This window comes from Girardinichthys multiradiatus, chromosome 5 (assembly GCF_021462225.1).
Source record: "Girardinichthys multiradiatus isolate DD_20200921_A chromosome 5, DD_fGirMul_XY1, whole genome shotgun sequence".
Classification (NCBI taxonomy): domain Eukaryota; kingdom Metazoa; phylum Chordata; class Actinopteri; order Cyprinodontiformes; family Goodeidae; genus Girardinichthys; species Girardinichthys multiradiatus.
Genome location: NC_061798.1, coordinates 39,232,949 through 39,250,649, shown reverse-complemented (window position 1 = coordinate 39,250,649; position 17,701 = coordinate 39,232,949). Strand labels below are relative to the sequence as shown.

At 38.4% G+C, this 17,701-nt stretch overlaps 1 protein-coding gene across 1 annotated transcript in view; it reads left to right on the top strand.

The window, feature by feature from the left end:
- Window positions 1-17,701, top strand: part of mslnb (mesothelin b) — a 53,900-nt gene that overhangs the window by 24,335 nt on the left and 11,864 nt on the right. The window contains exons 26-55 of the mRNA XM_047364306.1: window positions 793-890; window positions 985-1,007; window positions 1,102-1,123; window positions 1,237-1,264; window positions 1,347-1,425; window positions 1,508-1,654; window positions 1,759-1,967; window positions 2,367-2,467; window positions 2,555-2,673; window positions 2,764-2,934; window positions 3,025-3,056; window positions 4,559-4,656; window positions 5,013-5,035; window positions 5,131-5,152; window positions 5,254-5,281; window positions 5,363-5,447; window positions 5,532-5,678; window positions 7,829-8,040; window positions 8,136-8,239; window positions 10,685-10,803; window positions 10,928-11,083; window positions 11,224-11,438; window positions 13,465-13,550; window positions 14,755-14,891; window positions 14,976-15,101; window positions 15,189-15,379; window positions 15,462-15,550; window positions 16,928-17,055; window positions 17,137-17,264; window positions 17,351-17,468. Of these exons, the coding sequence (XP_047220262.1) occupies window positions 793-890; window positions 985-1,007; window positions 1,102-1,123; window positions 1,237-1,264; window positions 1,347-1,425; window positions 1,508-1,654; window positions 1,759-1,967; window positions 2,367-2,467; window positions 2,555-2,673; window positions 2,764-2,934; window positions 3,025-3,056; window positions 4,559-4,656; window positions 5,013-5,035; window positions 5,131-5,152; window positions 5,254-5,281; window positions 5,363-5,447; window positions 5,532-5,678; window positions 7,829-8,040; window positions 8,136-8,239; window positions 10,685-10,803; window positions 10,928-11,083; window positions 11,224-11,438; window positions 13,465-13,550; window positions 14,755-14,891; window positions 14,976-15,101; window positions 15,189-15,379; window positions 15,462-15,550; window positions 16,928-17,055; window positions 17,137-17,264; window positions 17,351-17,468 (3,241 nt within the window). The remainder of the gene's footprint in view (window positions 1-792; window positions 891-984; window positions 1,008-1,101; window positions 1,124-1,236; window positions 1,265-1,346; window positions 1,426-1,507; window positions 1,655-1,758; window positions 1,968-2,366; window positions 2,468-2,554; window positions 2,674-2,763; window positions 2,935-3,024; window positions 3,057-4,558; window positions 4,657-5,012; window positions 5,036-5,130; window positions 5,153-5,253; window positions 5,282-5,362; window positions 5,448-5,531; window positions 5,679-7,828; window positions 8,041-8,135; window positions 8,240-10,684; window positions 10,804-10,927; window positions 11,084-11,223; window positions 11,439-13,464; window positions 13,551-14,754; window positions 14,892-14,975; window positions 15,102-15,188; window positions 15,380-15,461; window positions 15,551-16,927; window positions 17,056-17,136; window positions 17,265-17,350; window positions 17,469-17,701) is intronic.

The following is a 17,701-nucleotide window of genomic DNA, read 5'->3' as shown; positions in this document are numbered from 1 at the left end:
AATTTACTCAGACATTAACATTTACCATATACAGCACTCTTTATATTTATTGGCACCTCTGGCTATGTGTAAAAAGCCTTAAAACAAATTAATCTTTTATTACACTATTTTGTCATTTTTATTATAATCTCATGAAAATCAAGACATATCAGCCTTTCTGAAACGCCTTCTAGGTTTCCAATTTTCAAGAGTGACTATAAGAAATGGGCTCCATGTCACATCATATTTACACCTTAAGGATACATGAGGATACAGATTCAGTCTACACTCAGGGGGACAAAGGCGGGCCAGGCCGCCTGCGACTGCCTCAGCCACAGAGGGGAATCTTCCAGAATTAAGTTCCTGCACAATTTGATTAGTTTATAACGTGATGTTAAAATTATAAAACAGCTTCAGTTACTTTTGTCTTAAGAGTGTTGTTAGTAGGGCTGCTTAATACATACTGCTTAGTTTAAGTTTCTTCCTCTATTTCTTCCTTATTAAACAAAAAAGACTAAATTCTGGTCCCTGCCAGCAGCAGGTCGTGCAAAGCAGCCGAATGCATTACTGATGTTTTGTTTTCGATTATTTAGGAGATTCCGTGATTTGTAAATAATTATTTAAAAATAAAATGAATCTAAAATACACTTATTTTTAAGCATATGTCAAAATATAGACAGTAGGATATTTCTTTTCGGTTTTTTGATGCCAACATTAAAACAGTTCTCACTGAAGCTTAAAAAAATCTAGTTTTATTTTAGTTTTTCATGATTGCGGCTTAATTTGTTTTGTTTGTTGTCTTCATTGCATCAGTTTTGATCGACTGTATGGAGCCATAACAATGATTTCCCCGAACCTGGAACCAGTTATTTGGGCTGGCATAGATGAACTGATGAGCATTGCACCAGAGGGTGAGTCTCTGGCAACAACTATTAAAAGTTAATTTGTATATTTGTGTTGTTGTTGACTAAATATATATTGTATTTTCTTTGCTGTTTTGGACAGAGTGTGTATCAGTAGACATCACAGTGAGTATTTTATACTAAAGTCATAAGCAGTAACTTGTTTTTTTCATAATATCCATAAGCATTTAAATAATTTAAAATAATCTATCATTCACAGTGTCCAGACACTCGGATCAACAGTAAGAATTCTGTGCCAAGTTTTATTTGTCATTCATAAAGTCTATATATATGTTTTGAAAGTATGTAAATAATATTGTATATAATATGAATTTCTTTACCTGATTTTTGGCAGGTACTTACATCTGCCGAGGCATCAACAGGTAATTCCATATTGCATGATTTGTACCCAATGCAATAAAAACAAAGATTATCTTTATATTCACTCAAAATTATTTCTTGCAGCTCTGATCTTCAGTCTTACCTCAGCAATTCCAAGCAAGTGTCATGTAAATTCACCTTGGAGGAATATGCTTGTGCACAGGTGACTGCTACCAACTGAGTCAAAGTCAGGATGGAAATATTCAGATGTGTTGCAGATTTGTCTCATTATCTTATCCTTACAGCTGGAGGACTTCACGGCCGAACAACTGGCTTCCCTGATGAGGTGTAATCTGCCTGGTAACAGCAGCCATTCCAGGGTGCTGTGGAAGTTGCTGCTCACCAAACTCTCCAATGTTTTGGACCCGGCACTGGACATGCTGGCTAACACGGTCAGTAGCTTTTCTAATATGTAAAATTATGCAGACTTATTTGAGGCTTCTATATTCTATATTTTAAGCTTGTATTCTATTAAATGGGTTTATCTCTCCTACAGTCACCAGGAATAATCCTATCAGCAGATACAATCTTGGATGTAATTGAGGAGATCAGGTTGTCAGCACTGACCGCTCAGGACCTGATGAACAGCAGCGTGATCAGGCTGTGGTTCACAGAACGTCTCAGCAGTTTCTTGCCATCTGTATCAGGGCGGTTTCTGCTCTGTCTGACCAGCAGGAACTTTAGCTGCGCATCATACCAGCAAATGTGAGTTAAAACACTGACAACAAACCAACCAACTCACGTGTTGGAGTGGTAATAGTATGTTTGGTTCTTGTTTTTTCATAGAAATATTATAACAAAATCTTAAATATTAATTTTAAAAACATTTCAGTTATACCAATTCTTTCAGATTTAAGCAATTTTACATTTACTACAGTTGGTTCATAGTTAAACTGAGTTGATTAAGATCATTTTAACATTTTTGCTATGTGACCCAAGATGTCTTTGAAAAGATTTCATCCTTTTAGTCTTGTTGTTTCAACTTGACATGTTTACATTCATTAAAGAGATGCAAAGTATTTATTCCTACATGTAGCTTTAATGTATCATCAGGCACCTATTTTGATCCAATTTAATATTGTGGGGTCTGATATTTGTCATCAGACTACAGGTATTTGTTAAGCACTTCGGGGAGATGCCGTTACAGCAGCAGCAGGTGGTCTTAAGGGATTTCATCCTACGTTTCCTTCTAAAACCCTCTTCAGGTACTCACTCTTTAATAAATCTGCACTGATATATTCAAAGTCTTTAAGTATTTACATATCTTACTACATCTTCTTCACCTGCTCCAGGTCCAGGATGTTTGTCCTCCTTCAACAACAGTGCACAGTGGCTGACCGACAATTTAGGTCCATTTTCAGAGCTTCTGCCCGTCAGCGAGCTGCTTCATCTCAACCCGCTCCTCAACCCTGTGAGGCTCGGATTTATCAAAAATCATCAGCACCTTTTAAAATAAAGCCAAGGGGCAGCTGTTACAAATAACTTTGTTCTTTTTGTGTAGCTGGAAGCCATACAGGTCCTCACACCGAAGCAGAGAGTTGAGCTGCTGGCCCTGAACCTTTCTGTAAATACAGACACTGTCATCAACATGCTCTTTGAATACATGACCGCAGCGCCAGAGGAAAGGGGACTTACAGAGTTCCTGTCACACCTTGTCATGTTCACTGAGATGGTAAAAAAAAGTTTATTGTTATTTAGGATATTTGAAGAAGTATTTGTTTAAGATAAATAATTTTTTTCACTTCTTGTTTTGGTCCAATAGGGAAACCTTTCCTGTTCATCCTACAAAACACTGTAAGTTCAGATGAAACATGTGAAATATGTGTGTGTGTGTGGTTGTATGTATGGTTTCTTTTTTTCAAACTTTCTAACACCGTTTGTCAGATGCTAGACTGAGTGATAGGTTTGGAAAAATATGCTTATTAAATTCAGAAGTTTATATACACTAGATTACCATACCTTTAAATGATCTGGGGAAGCTCAAATGATGCCTACATGGTTCTGTAAGTTTTGGACTTAAGTTGAATGAAGACACAACTGTGGTGGATGCATTATAAGGCAACACCTCAGACTCACTAATTCCCTATGTGACAAGATAGAAATCTGTCAAGATATAAGGAAGACAATTGTGGACCTTCACAAGTACTTGAGTACAATTTCCAGATGCCTGAAGGTGCCTCTTTTATCTGTTTAAATGATTAAATGCAAATAAAAACACACCATGGAAATGTCTATGTCCTAATTTAGGTTTAACAGAGTCTGAAATGCAGAACACCTTTACTCTATTAGACATTAATCAATTTTTATAAACAAATGATTAAAGATATATCCAGGGATGCCAAAGCAGAGTAAGATGAATGTGTAGGTTGGCGGTTCCAGTAGCCCTTGGTGGACCTCCAACGGTACTACCGCTCTGTACCCACACCTGATCCCCCAACCCTACACCAAGACGGGATCAACTCACCGAGCAAGCAGTCCTCAGCAGGCGGCACACACCCAGAGCCAACGGCCCTACCATGCCCCAGCAAACACATAACATCACTGCCACTGCAATGCCACCATGGGGAGAGCCACCAACCTGCTCACATCCACCATCACTGCCCAGACAATCCAAATGCTGGTGACCCCACATCCAAAAAGGGATGCAACATCCCTCCACACACGCTGCAACCCCCTCTGTGCCAAATGCACCCATACCAGCCTCCTAAAAAATAAAGCTCCCCCATGAAATGCACCAGCACAATGCACTCCCTGAAGGAGAGCGCACCTGAGATGATAAAAACAAAAAAGAACTGCTCCCCACCAGCTCAGGAAGCTCCGAGGCCCACCAATGCATCAAGGCCCTCATGCCAAGGCCAACACTGGCGCATACACGGGCTCAAAACCCATAGCTGCCAGGACCCAAGCCCTGCAGGCAGGACCCCAGCCTGGGGGTGACATGTCCTGTGAACTCCAAGCCCACCCCTGACCCAACCAGGAGCAGAACGGCCACCAGGCCAGTAACCTGGGGGCCTACAAACCTAAGTTGCACCACTTCTGTCAGGAGGAATGGGCCAAGGTTCCTTATTGTGAGAATAAAAAACATTTCACCCAAGTCATACAGTTTTAAAGGCAATTCTATCAAAATATTAAGGAAATGTATGTAAACATCTGAATTTGAAGAATAACTTTTCCAAACAATTATCTCTAACCCTCTCTGGTGTATTCTAGTGTTTGGCACACAAATGAGTTTTGTAATCCTAACTGAGCACAGAAAAAGCTCAGACTGACCAAATTAAAAATGTTTTGCCTCACAGATTTAGCAAACTGGATGACATCATGTTGACAGCTTCTTCTAAGATAGCTTCATCCATCACATACACCAAACTGGCTTTATCCAAACAACTACCACTTGGTGAGTTTTACAGAAACAAGAGAAACATATTTACTTGTCTGTAGAAAGCAGCTGTTGTCATTTATGTTAAATCTGTTCCCGATATTTTCTTCTTTTTTTCATTTTGTTCACCTTATTTTACATTTTCCTAACAAACTGTAACAACATTTTTAATTTTAGTCACATATAAAGATGATAGCACTAAGGTATACTTAATTTTCTAACATTTCACTACCTTTTTAACTACAATGAGACATGTAATATTCAAGATGCAACTGTACTTTTGGTAAATTCATGTCAGATGAACATTAATTTCTTATTTCAATAATAATTAAGATGAGTTTTAACTTACTGGAATGTTTGTGCTTTTATCACAGGCTGCATCATATACAGTGGAGAGGTAAATATATGTTATTGTGGATAGTTTTTTTTTTCTATACTCAAAATTGTGTTTTTTTAAGAATCATAACCATTTTGATCATTTTCTCTGCCTAGTGTGATGTAACAATGCCAAATGGTAAGTTTTCTCTCACTGCAAAATGACCTTTATTTACTGAGATTTAAAATGATGTATCATTTTTACAATAATACCTTAACCTATCTTGTAACTTTTTACAGAGACAGAAATCTGTATTGGAGTCAACAGGTAAGCTTGTGAAACCCTGTAATATCTCAACTCTAACATTTATTGTTAAATAATAGAAACATTAATAATTTTGTATCACAGCACAGAGCTTCAGATCCACCTAGACAACGGAGCGATGGCCGGACGGTTCTGCAGCTTCTCTGTTGAGGAGTTTGCCTGTGCCTCAGTAAGACTGTCTTTACATTGCAGCTGTGTGAAAATATTACCAGGCATTGTTCAACATCTGATCTGTTTTCATTTACCTTATCAGCTGTCAGATTTAACAGCCCAGGACCTGGCAGTCATGCTGAGGTGTGATAGGGCCTTTAACTCAAGTGGCTCCAAACCCGTCTGGAAGCTGTTCCTCTCCAAAGCCACGATGGTCCTGGATGAAGCTCTGGATCTACTGAACAACATTGTAAGAATACATTTAGGTTAAAAAGTATACATATATTATATATATATAAATACAAAATCTGGACAAGATACAGTTCTATAATCTATATACACAGTATACACAGAAGGATGATATAAATGAGGTGAATAAGTATTTGCTGTATTGTCCATGATGATGTCAGCAGCCTAAGCCTAAATTGTCATCTACAACGCTGCCCGTCTGTGGAGAACGTCTCAGGTGTGCTGCTATCTCCTCTCTTCCTTCTGAATGCAGCCGGCATCACATTCCATGTTCACATTCCAGACTAGTGAAAGCAGAGGGAATGACACCATGATCTGCTTGGGAATGCATGTTTGTTCGCACCGTGACCAAATCTACCTTTCAACACTTCTATTTTCTCCTCCACCAGCAGGTTCTGCTCCTCTGTTGAGTTCGGTTTTCACCACCTTTTTTTCTCCATTTTGGTCTAGTCGTTTTACCAAACTAAACCTCATTATGCAAGAAGGAGATCACAGTAAAATGCTGAATTTTATTATTAATATGACATTAATTAATATGAAATAGATGCAGTATAAAAATGACCATCATGGCGAGTAAACATGATGTAAAAGCAAATCAAATTAATTATGAGCATTTAAATAAGAAGGAGGGGGCTGATTAACACAGAAGAGCAGGGAACTATAGAATGCAGGAAGGAACATAAGTCAATAATTAAACAATGGGATTAACTAAACATAAACAGGGGTGGAAACAGATGGACATTCAAACTAAAACAACTAACACAGAGGAATCAAAGAAAGTGACGTAAACACAAGAATGAACAATGAATCTGATCTAACATGAACAGCAACTAAATAGGGAAGTGCAAAGAAATAGGCAAGAAACTTAAAACACAGAATCAGAATCAGAAAAGCTTTATTGCCAAGTACGCGTTTGGACACACAAGGAATTTGTTTTGGCGTAGTCGGTGCAATACAGTACTCAAATTAAACATTATAAACATATCTACAATATAATATATGTGCACAGTTTTAAGTGAGTGAGAGTAAATATAGAGCAGTATAGGATGCCAGAGCAGTACAACAGACATATTATGACATACGGTATATCCTGTACATCCAACTGAAAAAACAAATTATTTGTTAGGGCTAAAAATAAAAAAGGTGCCAACATCCCAGTTGGATAGGTAGAAACACCCTTAAACTAATTATTTGTCGAACCGTTTACTAATTGAATTTAATGTTATGCCATTATGATTTAGCTCCTAGCCGCTGCTAGCTGATGGCTGACCAGCCCGAACAATAGCTGTAAAAAAAAAAACACACAGGGACCAGCGGGGGGAGAGGGTCAATAAACAAGATGACACTAAAGAATGATCAGATCCAGTGCCAAGGCTCGGATCGCAGAATTACTTTAAATAACATCAATAATTCAACTTTGACTCACGGCTGACTTGAAGTCGGCTGGTCGAAAACACAGAATCACTTTCAAAACAAAGTAAAAACACCAATATTTAATCAAACTTTTCATAGGAGTATTCAGCTTAATGGCTGGTTGCACACAGTTCAGAGCATATTGAACTCAAACAGTGATGATCCTGGATCCTCCTACTTCAACCTACTTCATCTTGCCTAAACTATAAGAAAAGTACCAAACGAAACAAATTTACTTGATTGACGTCTTCTCTCCAAGGAGGTAGAATCGTTTCTTTGGGGAATCCCTAGTCGGATTCTGCAGAACCAGGATTGCAAACTGCTGTAATCCAAGTCATCGATCGGGATAGATGGGAAATCTTCTTGTTGCACCCAGCACGTCTGCTGAGAGCTGAAAGCAGACAGCTCACAGATTCCAAAAACATGCGAATGAGCAAGGATATCCTCCTTATTTTAGGTTTATCAAATTAATTTTAATTGTTGGCAGGTATGACCTCTAGAACAATTGAATAAAACATGTTTTGATAACGTTTAAGGATGTGAACACTATCAGTGCAATCAGGTTAAAAAAGCTTTTTAACAGGAATTTGTACACTTTTGAGAGTCTCTCTACCTTATTTTATGAAATGGCAAAAAGATGATTGGGAATCTTGGATCTTTGTTTTTGTTGATCCTTTTAGTTTGATAACAATGAAAATTTTGAGAAAAACATTTAGACTGGATCATTTATTTTTGCAGATGCTCAACCCCTTGAATCCTTCTGCCTCCATGATCCTGGACTCCATACAAGAACTCCGGTTGGATGTTGTCAAGATGGCCATCCTCAACGATCCCACCTTCATCCAGATGTGGTTTGGCCGCCGCCTTCGTCCATTCCTGCCGGCTGTTTCCCAAGACTTCCTTTCATGTCTTGCCACAAAAACACTGACATGCAGCACCTACCAGTCCATGTAAGCATGGATTGATTTGTCCTTTATAGTCGCTTTAGAAATATCTGCATCTCTTTTCCAATCTGTGATTATCAAATTACTTTTTTAATTTTCAGCGTGCAGATATTAAGTGAGATCCAACCACACATGATGAATGGAAGGGAGATGTCTGTCTTCACACACTTTATAAGAGTTGTTCTGACAAAGAACAACACTGCAGGTAAGAACCTTGAATCTGCTAACACACTGTTCCTTGCCATATATGAAGGCATATTGAAAAACACGTGTTACACAGGTCGTAAGGATAGGGAAATAAAGGGGCTTTGGCATCAAGTCCTTTCACTTCTATAAAGTATATGTATTGATTTTGGAAATTTCCAAGTTTGAACAGTCTGTGTGTATTGGGATCAAGGATGGGGAATTCACTGTTTGACTGCATGAGGACAGGGTACTGCCATTGCCCTGATGCCACCATGTTGCTGTTTTTCTTGTTTTGTCACACTTAAAGCTCAAGTGACCATCTGGGAGTTAAATGTCAATGCTCTGTAAGTGCCCCAAGTGGTCAGGTCATGCAGTCAAGTTAATGTATGGTTGTAAACATCTGTCATCCTGAGGTGAATGAATCTCCATCAGCTTGCATAGTGTTACGTTAGATTAAGTAGTGGTATGATCAGGTCATTGCTGCAATATTTGAGCTGCAATTATTCAAATGCTGTAGCAGAATTTTAAAATCTAGAGAAATGGGGATATTATTTCTGAAAGGGAGCCCTATTTAGAAATGCCCTGTGTCAGGACATCTGCAAAAAGTATGTGTTTAATTTAAAAGGAACAAAATTATGAAATAGTTGAAATAATTAATGTAAGCAAGGTAGAAACATAAATCAGTTTAATAAATAGACATCTACAAAAATATCATGATGAAGAGCAGTTGTTAAATCCAGGTAAAACAATGGCACTGTAAAATGCATGAAGACAGTTGTTGCTTTGCCTTTTTTGTACTTTTCCGGTTTAACAATGAAAAACCGAAAAAAATCAAAAGTTAAAAATTTGCTAAATAGTTGTTAAACTGCTAAATAGTTGTTAAACTGAGTCACATAATGGGGTTAGATTATATATGTTTATATTTTAACCTACGGCTACCTACAAGGACATAACATGTGAAAAATCTTAAATTATAATATTATGAATGATCTAAGATTTTTACAGATCTTGTAAATAAATTAAATGTAAAGCACCATGTGTTTCCTTTATTGTGAATGAAGACTTAAGTGAGCTTATATCAGCTTACTGCAGAATGGCACTAATGGCCATACAACAACCCTGTTTATTTTAGTATTGCAACTAAGTGGCTGTTTTCTTACATTTTTGTGAGGATGTCAAGTACCAACAGATCTGTTGTTCTATAAGTTGACACTGAAAATCTTTTCAACATATTTTTCTCTACTTGTTACAATCCTAATGTCCCGGTCTGCGGTTTTGTTGGACCAAAATGCAAACAGGCGCTTGGGCTCAGCATGTTGTAAAACAGATCTTTGAATTTAGGCTCAGAATGCAGCACTTACAAAGTCTCAGGAGAATCACAGAGGAGATAACTCTGGTAGTGTAATCAAAGAGGCACAGGGAGCTTGAAGAAGAGCGTGACATTCATGGATTACATGAAGTGAGGAACCAACGGAAAATAAGAACAACCAGGTGTATGGGAGAGGAGGATAGTGGACCAATAAGAGGGGAGCTAAGGTGATCAGATGAGAAGTGGAAACAGGTGCGGGAACCAGCTGTAGGGACTGAGGGAATGAATGGTTACTATCGTGACAAATGCTGAGGAACGCAGGGACACGGGGAACTAAACTAGACTGAAAACATAAACAAACTAGAAACCAGGAAGTTGGAGACTGAGTAGGGAAGGGATAACAAATACTGAACTAACCGGGGGGTGCAGAGAAAGCGAAGACCTAAAATAAATAATAACTAAAACATAAACAATAAGTGGAAACTAAGCCTAGCAGGAGCAAATAACCAAATACTGAAAACTGCCAGAGAAGAACTGGACAGAAGGAACTAACAGAGAGAACTATACAAGAAATCTTAACTGGGAAAATAAACAAAAAACTAAACAAGGGGAAAGCTATACTCGAAGTAAGGCTGGGGAGAACTACTAATATTAAGGGAAACAAACAGAGTAAATAACTAAAGGGGATCTAAGGACAAGGAAGGAACTAACAAACTAGTGGGGCGGAAGAGCAGAAGAACTAATAAACAAGAACGCGGCAAGGGCCTAACAAACAGTAAAACAAACACGAGAGTAACAGGTGAGAAACTAACTAACCAAAGAAGGGAAATAAACAAAGAGAACTGTATATATTAATAAACCTGAGGAAGAACAGTTCAAAGGAATAAACAACTGAGTAAAATAATAACCAAAGGAACCTAATAACAAGGGAAGAATGAACTAACTAAGGGGCAGCAGTGTAGACAGTACTAAAACACCAGGACAACAAAAGGAATAAATAACTATTAAACCAAAGGAACAGGAACACCTAACAGCAAAATCAAACAAACATAAAACCCCAAATAGCAGATCCCGACACTTAAAGCATGTAGAAAATTATCCACTTCTCTATGGAAAAGTTAAGATTGACTTTACTATGTTTTTTTTTTTTATCAGATCCTGCCTGCAGCTCCAACACAATCAACAGCAGTGACTGGGTGCAGAAGAACCTGGGAGGGTTTTCTGTCTTCATCTCCATCCAAGACCTTCAGAAGCTCTACCCCAAGTTTTCACCGGTAAATTATGTTGCATGGCTTCTCTTCACGTTATTTCAATGTTTTTTTTTTGTTTGTTCTTTTGTATTTTTCTCTGTCAAGCATTGGTGTTGCTGTAAATATGGATGTGTTTGTATATGCACAGCTGGAGGCCCTGGCATATCTGTCTGTCGGACAGCTGGCGGCCATGTCCGCCACACCTGGCCAGCTCACATCTCCTGACCAGGTTACCATGGTGATGAAATACATCCCTGACCTAAAGCTTGCCTCCTTCTTTGATGACTTCTCAGCTGCCATCGCGGTTAGCAAACAGCTTATTTTACCTGTAATGTGTTAGATGACACAAGGAATCATAATAAAATTGTTTTACTACGTATTAAAAAATTTTCATTTGAAGATAATTGATTTTCAACTTGTGTTTGTTGGTGGCTGTTTTTTCAGGGCAATGAACTCCTGATGCCCCCTACAGTGCGGTCTGCCATGCTGGAGGTTGTGTTCAGCCGTGCAAACCTGTCCTATCCCTCAGTGGAGGATTCAGTGGTAATCCAGTGGCTCCAGTATCGACTGCCTCCCCTGCTCATCAACCTGATCCCCTCCCAAGTCAAACCATATTTCCAGATACTAGTGAGAAGGAGCTGCAGCATTGAGCATCAGGGGTGAGTGTGAAAACCACAAGAGCAAGACTCAAGATATAAAATACTTTAACAAAAGTATACTTACATTTTGAAGTCGCTCAAATGTTGTCACATGACAAGCACCAATTGTAGCGTATTGCCTTGGAATGTCATGTGACACACCAACATAAAGTAGTGCATAGTTGTGAAATGGAAGGAAAATTATTTTTCTTCACTAAAGTCTGAAAGGTGCGTTCTGCCCCATTTATACCACAAAATAGAGAGAGCATTATTTAAAGAAGCAGCCAAAGGGTCCAGCGTAACTCAACCGTTAGTTGTCTAGCCTTTAAATCTAGTCTTTAAGAGTAGTTAAAAGGCAGTCAGAAGAAGTCTAGTTTTTAGTTTTCTACAAGCAATGTATGGGACAGATCAAACACATGGAAGAAGGTGCCTTGGTCAGATCAGAAGAAAACTATACTTTTTGGCTACTTGGGGTAGAAAACTAGTACTGCAGATAACCCTGAACACACAAACTCCAGTGAAACATGGTGGTGGAAGCATCATGCTGTTCAGTTGCTTTTCTTCTTCAGCAGAGAAAGGGTCAGTGGCTCCACAATACTTAAAACTGGGTCTGAGGTTCATCTTGCATCCAGCAAGAAAATTATCCCAAACGTAAGGTCAGAGCGACACGTTTAGATCAGGTTGCTCAAGTCTAGTCCTTGAGAGCTACCATGATGAAAATTATAGCTGCATCCATTCTCCAACATACCTGAATCCAGTGAATGGCTCGCCACAAGGCATTTTCAGAGCTGAATTACATGCTGATGAGGGAACAACCATTTGCTTTAGATCAGAATCAGAATCAGCATCAGCTTTATTGTCAAGTTCGTACATACAACAAACAAGGAATTTGACTCCGGTACACTTTGCTCTCTGGGTTTTTTGTTTTCTTTTTGTTTTTGTTTTTTTGCGTTATAAGATATATTCTGCATATATCTTTATGTCCTTAAATACATATATCCAATATACAAATATACAAAGGTGGAATTGCGACTTCAGTATGAGGTTGTTTGGTACTTTATTAAATGTTCCTCAGAGAAACAGCCTGGGGGAAGAAACTGTCTCTGTGGCGGCTGGTTTTAGTAAACAGTGCTCTGTAGCGCTAACCTGAAGGTAAAACTCTAAACAATTTATGTGCAGGGTGTGTGGGGTCTGCAGAGATTTTAGCAGCTCTTTTCCTGATCCTAGACCTGTATAAGTCCTGGATGGAGGGAAGGTCAGCCCTGATTATTTTCTCTGCAGTCCTGATTATTTGTTGCAGTCTGGACTTGTCCTGTTTTGTGGATGAACCAAACCACACTGAGATGGATGAAGACAGGACAGACTGAATGATGGCAGTGTAGAAGATGACCAGCAGCTCCTGTGGAAGGTTGAACTTCTTGAGTTGCCTCAGGAAGTACAGTCTCTGCTGGGCCTTCTTTCGAACAGTGTCTATGTGTGAAGACCATCTCAGGTCCTCAGAGATGGTGGTTCCTAAAAATCTGAAGTGGTCCACAGCTGACACAGTGTTGTTGAGGATGGTGAGCGGGATGTATGGGGATGGTGTTCTCCACCACCATTTCCACAATCTTTCCAGGTGTCTTGGTATCAAAAGTTGCAGGATGTTAGCTCTTAAGTACTGGACGCTTATTTGTGTGTTAGAATGGCCCAGTCAGAAACTTGAGAACAAATGTTTGCAGACACTCTCCTTCTTATCTGACTGAGTTTGAGCTATTTTTGAAGAAAAATTGTCAGAAATGTCTAAAGTTGGTAAGGACATAACCCAAAACCGTGAGGCTGACAGGGTGAAGTTATTTTCAGACACAATTTTCTGATTTTTCTTTTCTCTAAAAAAATCTAAATTCAAATATTTAATCATTTTACTTTCAAATAACAGTTATTTACTAGTTTGTATTGGTTGATCACATAAAATACATTGAAGACAGTGGCTACAATGATGGAAGGTGTGAAAAACTTCAAGGAAGGATACGTTTTGTTACTTTGATTCTTTTTTGTTTGTCTATTTCAGTGTAAAGCTTCTTAATTCGACAATCCACACACTCAGTGCGGATTCACAGAAAGAAATCTACAATCACATTGTTCTGGCTCTTAAAGGTAAGGAAATTGGGACCAATAAGAAGATTGAAAGATTCTTTTCATTTTCATTCAAACTGATTGTTGATGGTCGGGAAGTTCAGCCAGCTGAGCAACATAACCAGCTGCAAGACACTGACTAAACACTTATATAATTGTTGTGGGTTATTTTCATTTTTATAATAAACTAGCTTTAAATCTTTAAAAGTCATAAGTATCATGTGGTCCAACAGTCTGCGTACTGCTTACCTGAGCAGTACATAGGGGCTTGTATACTGGTCAGGGTAAGCAGCTAAAAATTCAAAAGGAATTTATCTCATATTTTTTAATTTAAAAAAATATGAGATAGGAGGGAGCTAAGCCCCTCCCTCCTACTCCCGAACCCTGAGAGGTTTGCTCAAACCAGCTCTCCATCTAACTGGATCTCCCTAAACCTGACGAGCATTACCCTGAACAGGATTACTGAAGAATCTCTTTAAGCTGGCGTCAGGATGGACATGTCTAGCGTCTAACAGCTTACATCCAAAATCCGATGAATTGGCTGGACAAGTCACCACTCCCAGTTCCCCATTTATCAGCATCTCCCTCTTTGCCCTACTTCAGTTAACATTACATTTCCTCCTAAACACTGACTTCGAATCTTACAACAGCATTACTACTCAACAGAATTTACTTCAGTTAGTTTTAAACCATTACTTTAACTTCATTCTTTCTATTCCTACATTAGAATTGATTCACAATATTTCTCTTACATATATAGTAGATTAACAAAGTTCAATAGCACTTATGAAAATCAAACGTTATGATATTACTATTCATCAATCATCAGTGTGAAAAACATGATTCAATCACACAATCACTGATATATGTTCAACATAAAAATCAAAGAAATCACCCCTTATTCTTCTCTTAATTTCTTGTTATATATTATAATCATTCATATCATTTGACAGTTCAAAGAATCGTTTCTCTTTTAATCACCTGTAATTTCTTTAATCAAAATCATGGTTAATACATCTGTAAAAGGAGAGATAAATAATACATGACTCCATATAGGCCTCCCAGGTATATATTTAGAATGTGAATATTTACTGCTTTCATTTCATTGGTTTATTTCTGATAATCTAATAATTTCTGCATGAATGCATGGAAGGATCTCACCTCATTTTGACAATCTCCAAAAGCAAAACCTACAGAGCACCAGAATATCTTTTGCTTTTGACAGGCTCTTCAGCTCTCCGTTGCTACGGTGACAACTACAACAACAGTTTCTACAGCTTCACTGAGGATTCGTTCATGGGATTCCAGTTCCCCAGCCTGACCACCTTCCTGTCCCTCATGCCCCCCGATCGAATGCATCTGGTGTGTTGAAATGAAAGCTGTCTGGTATAAATACAGCTAAGAAAAAGCAAATCGACTCACTTTATATAATTTCTGCTCTTCCAGCTAGTGAACTCTATGCCTCCGTCACATCTGGGGAATTTGTTGCGCCGCCCAAATGGTATTGACAACGAAGAGCAGCTCTGTGACCTTTACAGAAGCTATGCCCAGACACCAGTGTTTTTGGAGACTGTATGTACCACACGTACTGGAATCTCAAACACATTATTGCAATGATAAATATATGTTCAAAAACAACAACTTGTTTATATACTGCAGGAGTCTTTACCAGAAGTGGTCAGGCGCCCTACACTGCCCTGTGTTTGGCCCATGGCCCTCAGGAGTTCCAGCAGGTCAGAGGTTAACGCTTGGTTTGACCGCCGTCTCCAGAACTACTTGGTCTTCCTCTCGAAGAGTCTGATCAGTCCAGATGTTACATACAACACCTCGTGTCTGGCCTTTCAGAAGCTGTATGTTTTTAAGCAGCTTTTTGCTCTGTTTGAAGTTTTTAGTTTTGTTTCTGTGTCCTGACTGAATTTTGTGCTGTTTCAGTGTCTTGGTTCTTGGTCAATACAACTACACTGCAGCAGATTTTACGCAGCAAGACATGTTCAACTCCATCAGGGCTTACCTTCAGTCAGGTGAGTTCAAATGTAACTCCAGAATAATCTTACACTTATATATGTCCCCCATTTTCATTCACTTTAAATTTAAGATATCAATACATATTATGGCCTGATACTTACAAGTGATTTATATAGGGTCCATGCAAGATATACTGTACAAGGTAACAAGTCACCTCATAAAACAGACACATTCCTTTCCATGTTATATTTGTATCCCCATAGGTTTGCCATAAGCAGTCTTATAGGTACCATGTAGGTTCCTTAAAGGTACATGTTAAATACAGGAGAAAATGTTGCCTGTCAATACCCATGCGTACATAGGTTTATGTACACTGTAACCTTCAGGTACCTTCAAAGGATCCTTTGGGTAATCTTTAAAGACCTATAAGTACACCCCTAGGTACCTCATTAGTAACCTAAAAGATAACATGTTGGAGTTAACTTGTTATTAGTGTAATCACCCAAAAAGTACGAGATCCTTACAAGGTACCCTTTAGGTAAGTCATAAGGATGCCCCAGGTAACTTGTAAGAACCCCTAAAGTAGCCTGTACTGTGAGTACTCTAAAAGATACACATTTGATTCCATGTAAAAACCTTAGAGGTACTCTGTTGGTGTCTCATAGTTACTGCGAGTACCCAAAAAGTGTCCCAAAGGTACCCTGTTATGGTACACAGTGGGTACACTGTTAGTACCTTCTTAGTTCCCTTTAGGTACAGTTAAGCCCAAAAGTATTATACCCTTGGCAGATTTAAAGTATTTTTATTTTTATTTTATCAACATGTTTCTTCTGACTGGAAGTAATATCAACATTTTCAAGTGGCCATGTTCATCCTGACAGTAGACCTACGAAGGGAGATGGCAATAAAGATTTATGTTATGTTAGTAGAGACAGGAAAAGGATTTTAACATGCCATCTTTTTTTAAGAAATGCAAAAAAATATTTTATTTTAAAAACATTATACACTTTTTATATTCTATTATTTTATGAGAGATACCATTCAGAACCACATATGTACCCTTTAGACACCCTGTGAAAGCCCTGTAGGTACCTTGTTAGTAACCTCTAGGTAGTATCTGTTAGAACCCCAAAAATAGCCTATTAGTATACTTTGGGCATCCAAACACTGCCCCCTCAACCCATGCAATTATGTACCTTGTTGGTACGTAGTAAATACCAGGTGGTGTTAAGTATTGCTACCAAATGTTAAAATTTTAACCAAATTTTAAACTGTGATGTTCAGGACACAATGTTGTATTTGTAATATAAGTTTTAAACTTTTGATAAAAAACAACATACAGTCTTTACATAGTCGCATGATGGTGAATCACATTTTCATCTGTTGTAAATACAAAACCCTCCCACCTAAATATTTTTAACCTTTCACTGTAGCAACAACACCAAGATGTTATGATCCCAACAACCCAGTACTCAACTCTACAGCTTGGTTTGCTGAGTACATTGGCGCTTTTATGCCTTTCCTCACTCTGGAGATTCTTCAGACGTTTGGATCGGATGAGGTACTGAAATAAACTTTTAAATAATTCAGGTAAATTTAACAAAAGAGATATAGGAGATTTGATTGTTTTTGCTTCTTATAGGCTCTCCAGGTGTTCACAGTGAACCCCCTGAACATCGCGCTCCTCAACCACTCAGTTTTACCACAGAACCTCACCGACTATTACACTAGGCTGATCTACCAGCAGGACAGTAACTTCAATCCCCTTCTGTGAGTTCATGTACACTGATCAGTCAGCTTTTACAAAGATGTAGTGTTTTTGTCTTTATTGTATTATTTTATTACATTCTCTGCAGTCTTCCTCTGCTGTGCCGGTGCGTTGCTCCTGCTTTGGCATTCACCCAGTTGACTGCAGCAGAAAGTTGGATAATGTTGAAAAACCTCACCACTGTCTGTGTAAACCTCGATAAACAGGTAACAAGCACACAGATGGAAAATAAGGATTTGTTTATGTTAGCATTTTGGGTGTAAAGCCATTTTTGACAAAAAGACAGGAGACAATTTCAAGAAATTACTAACGTGAACAATGTCCAGCATTTGCTTTATATTACTATAGAGTGTCTGAGAGTTTTGTAGGAGAAATAAACATTACAAGGAGTTTGTATGTCACCTTAAATGGGGATTTAAAATATCAAACTTGTTTAGAA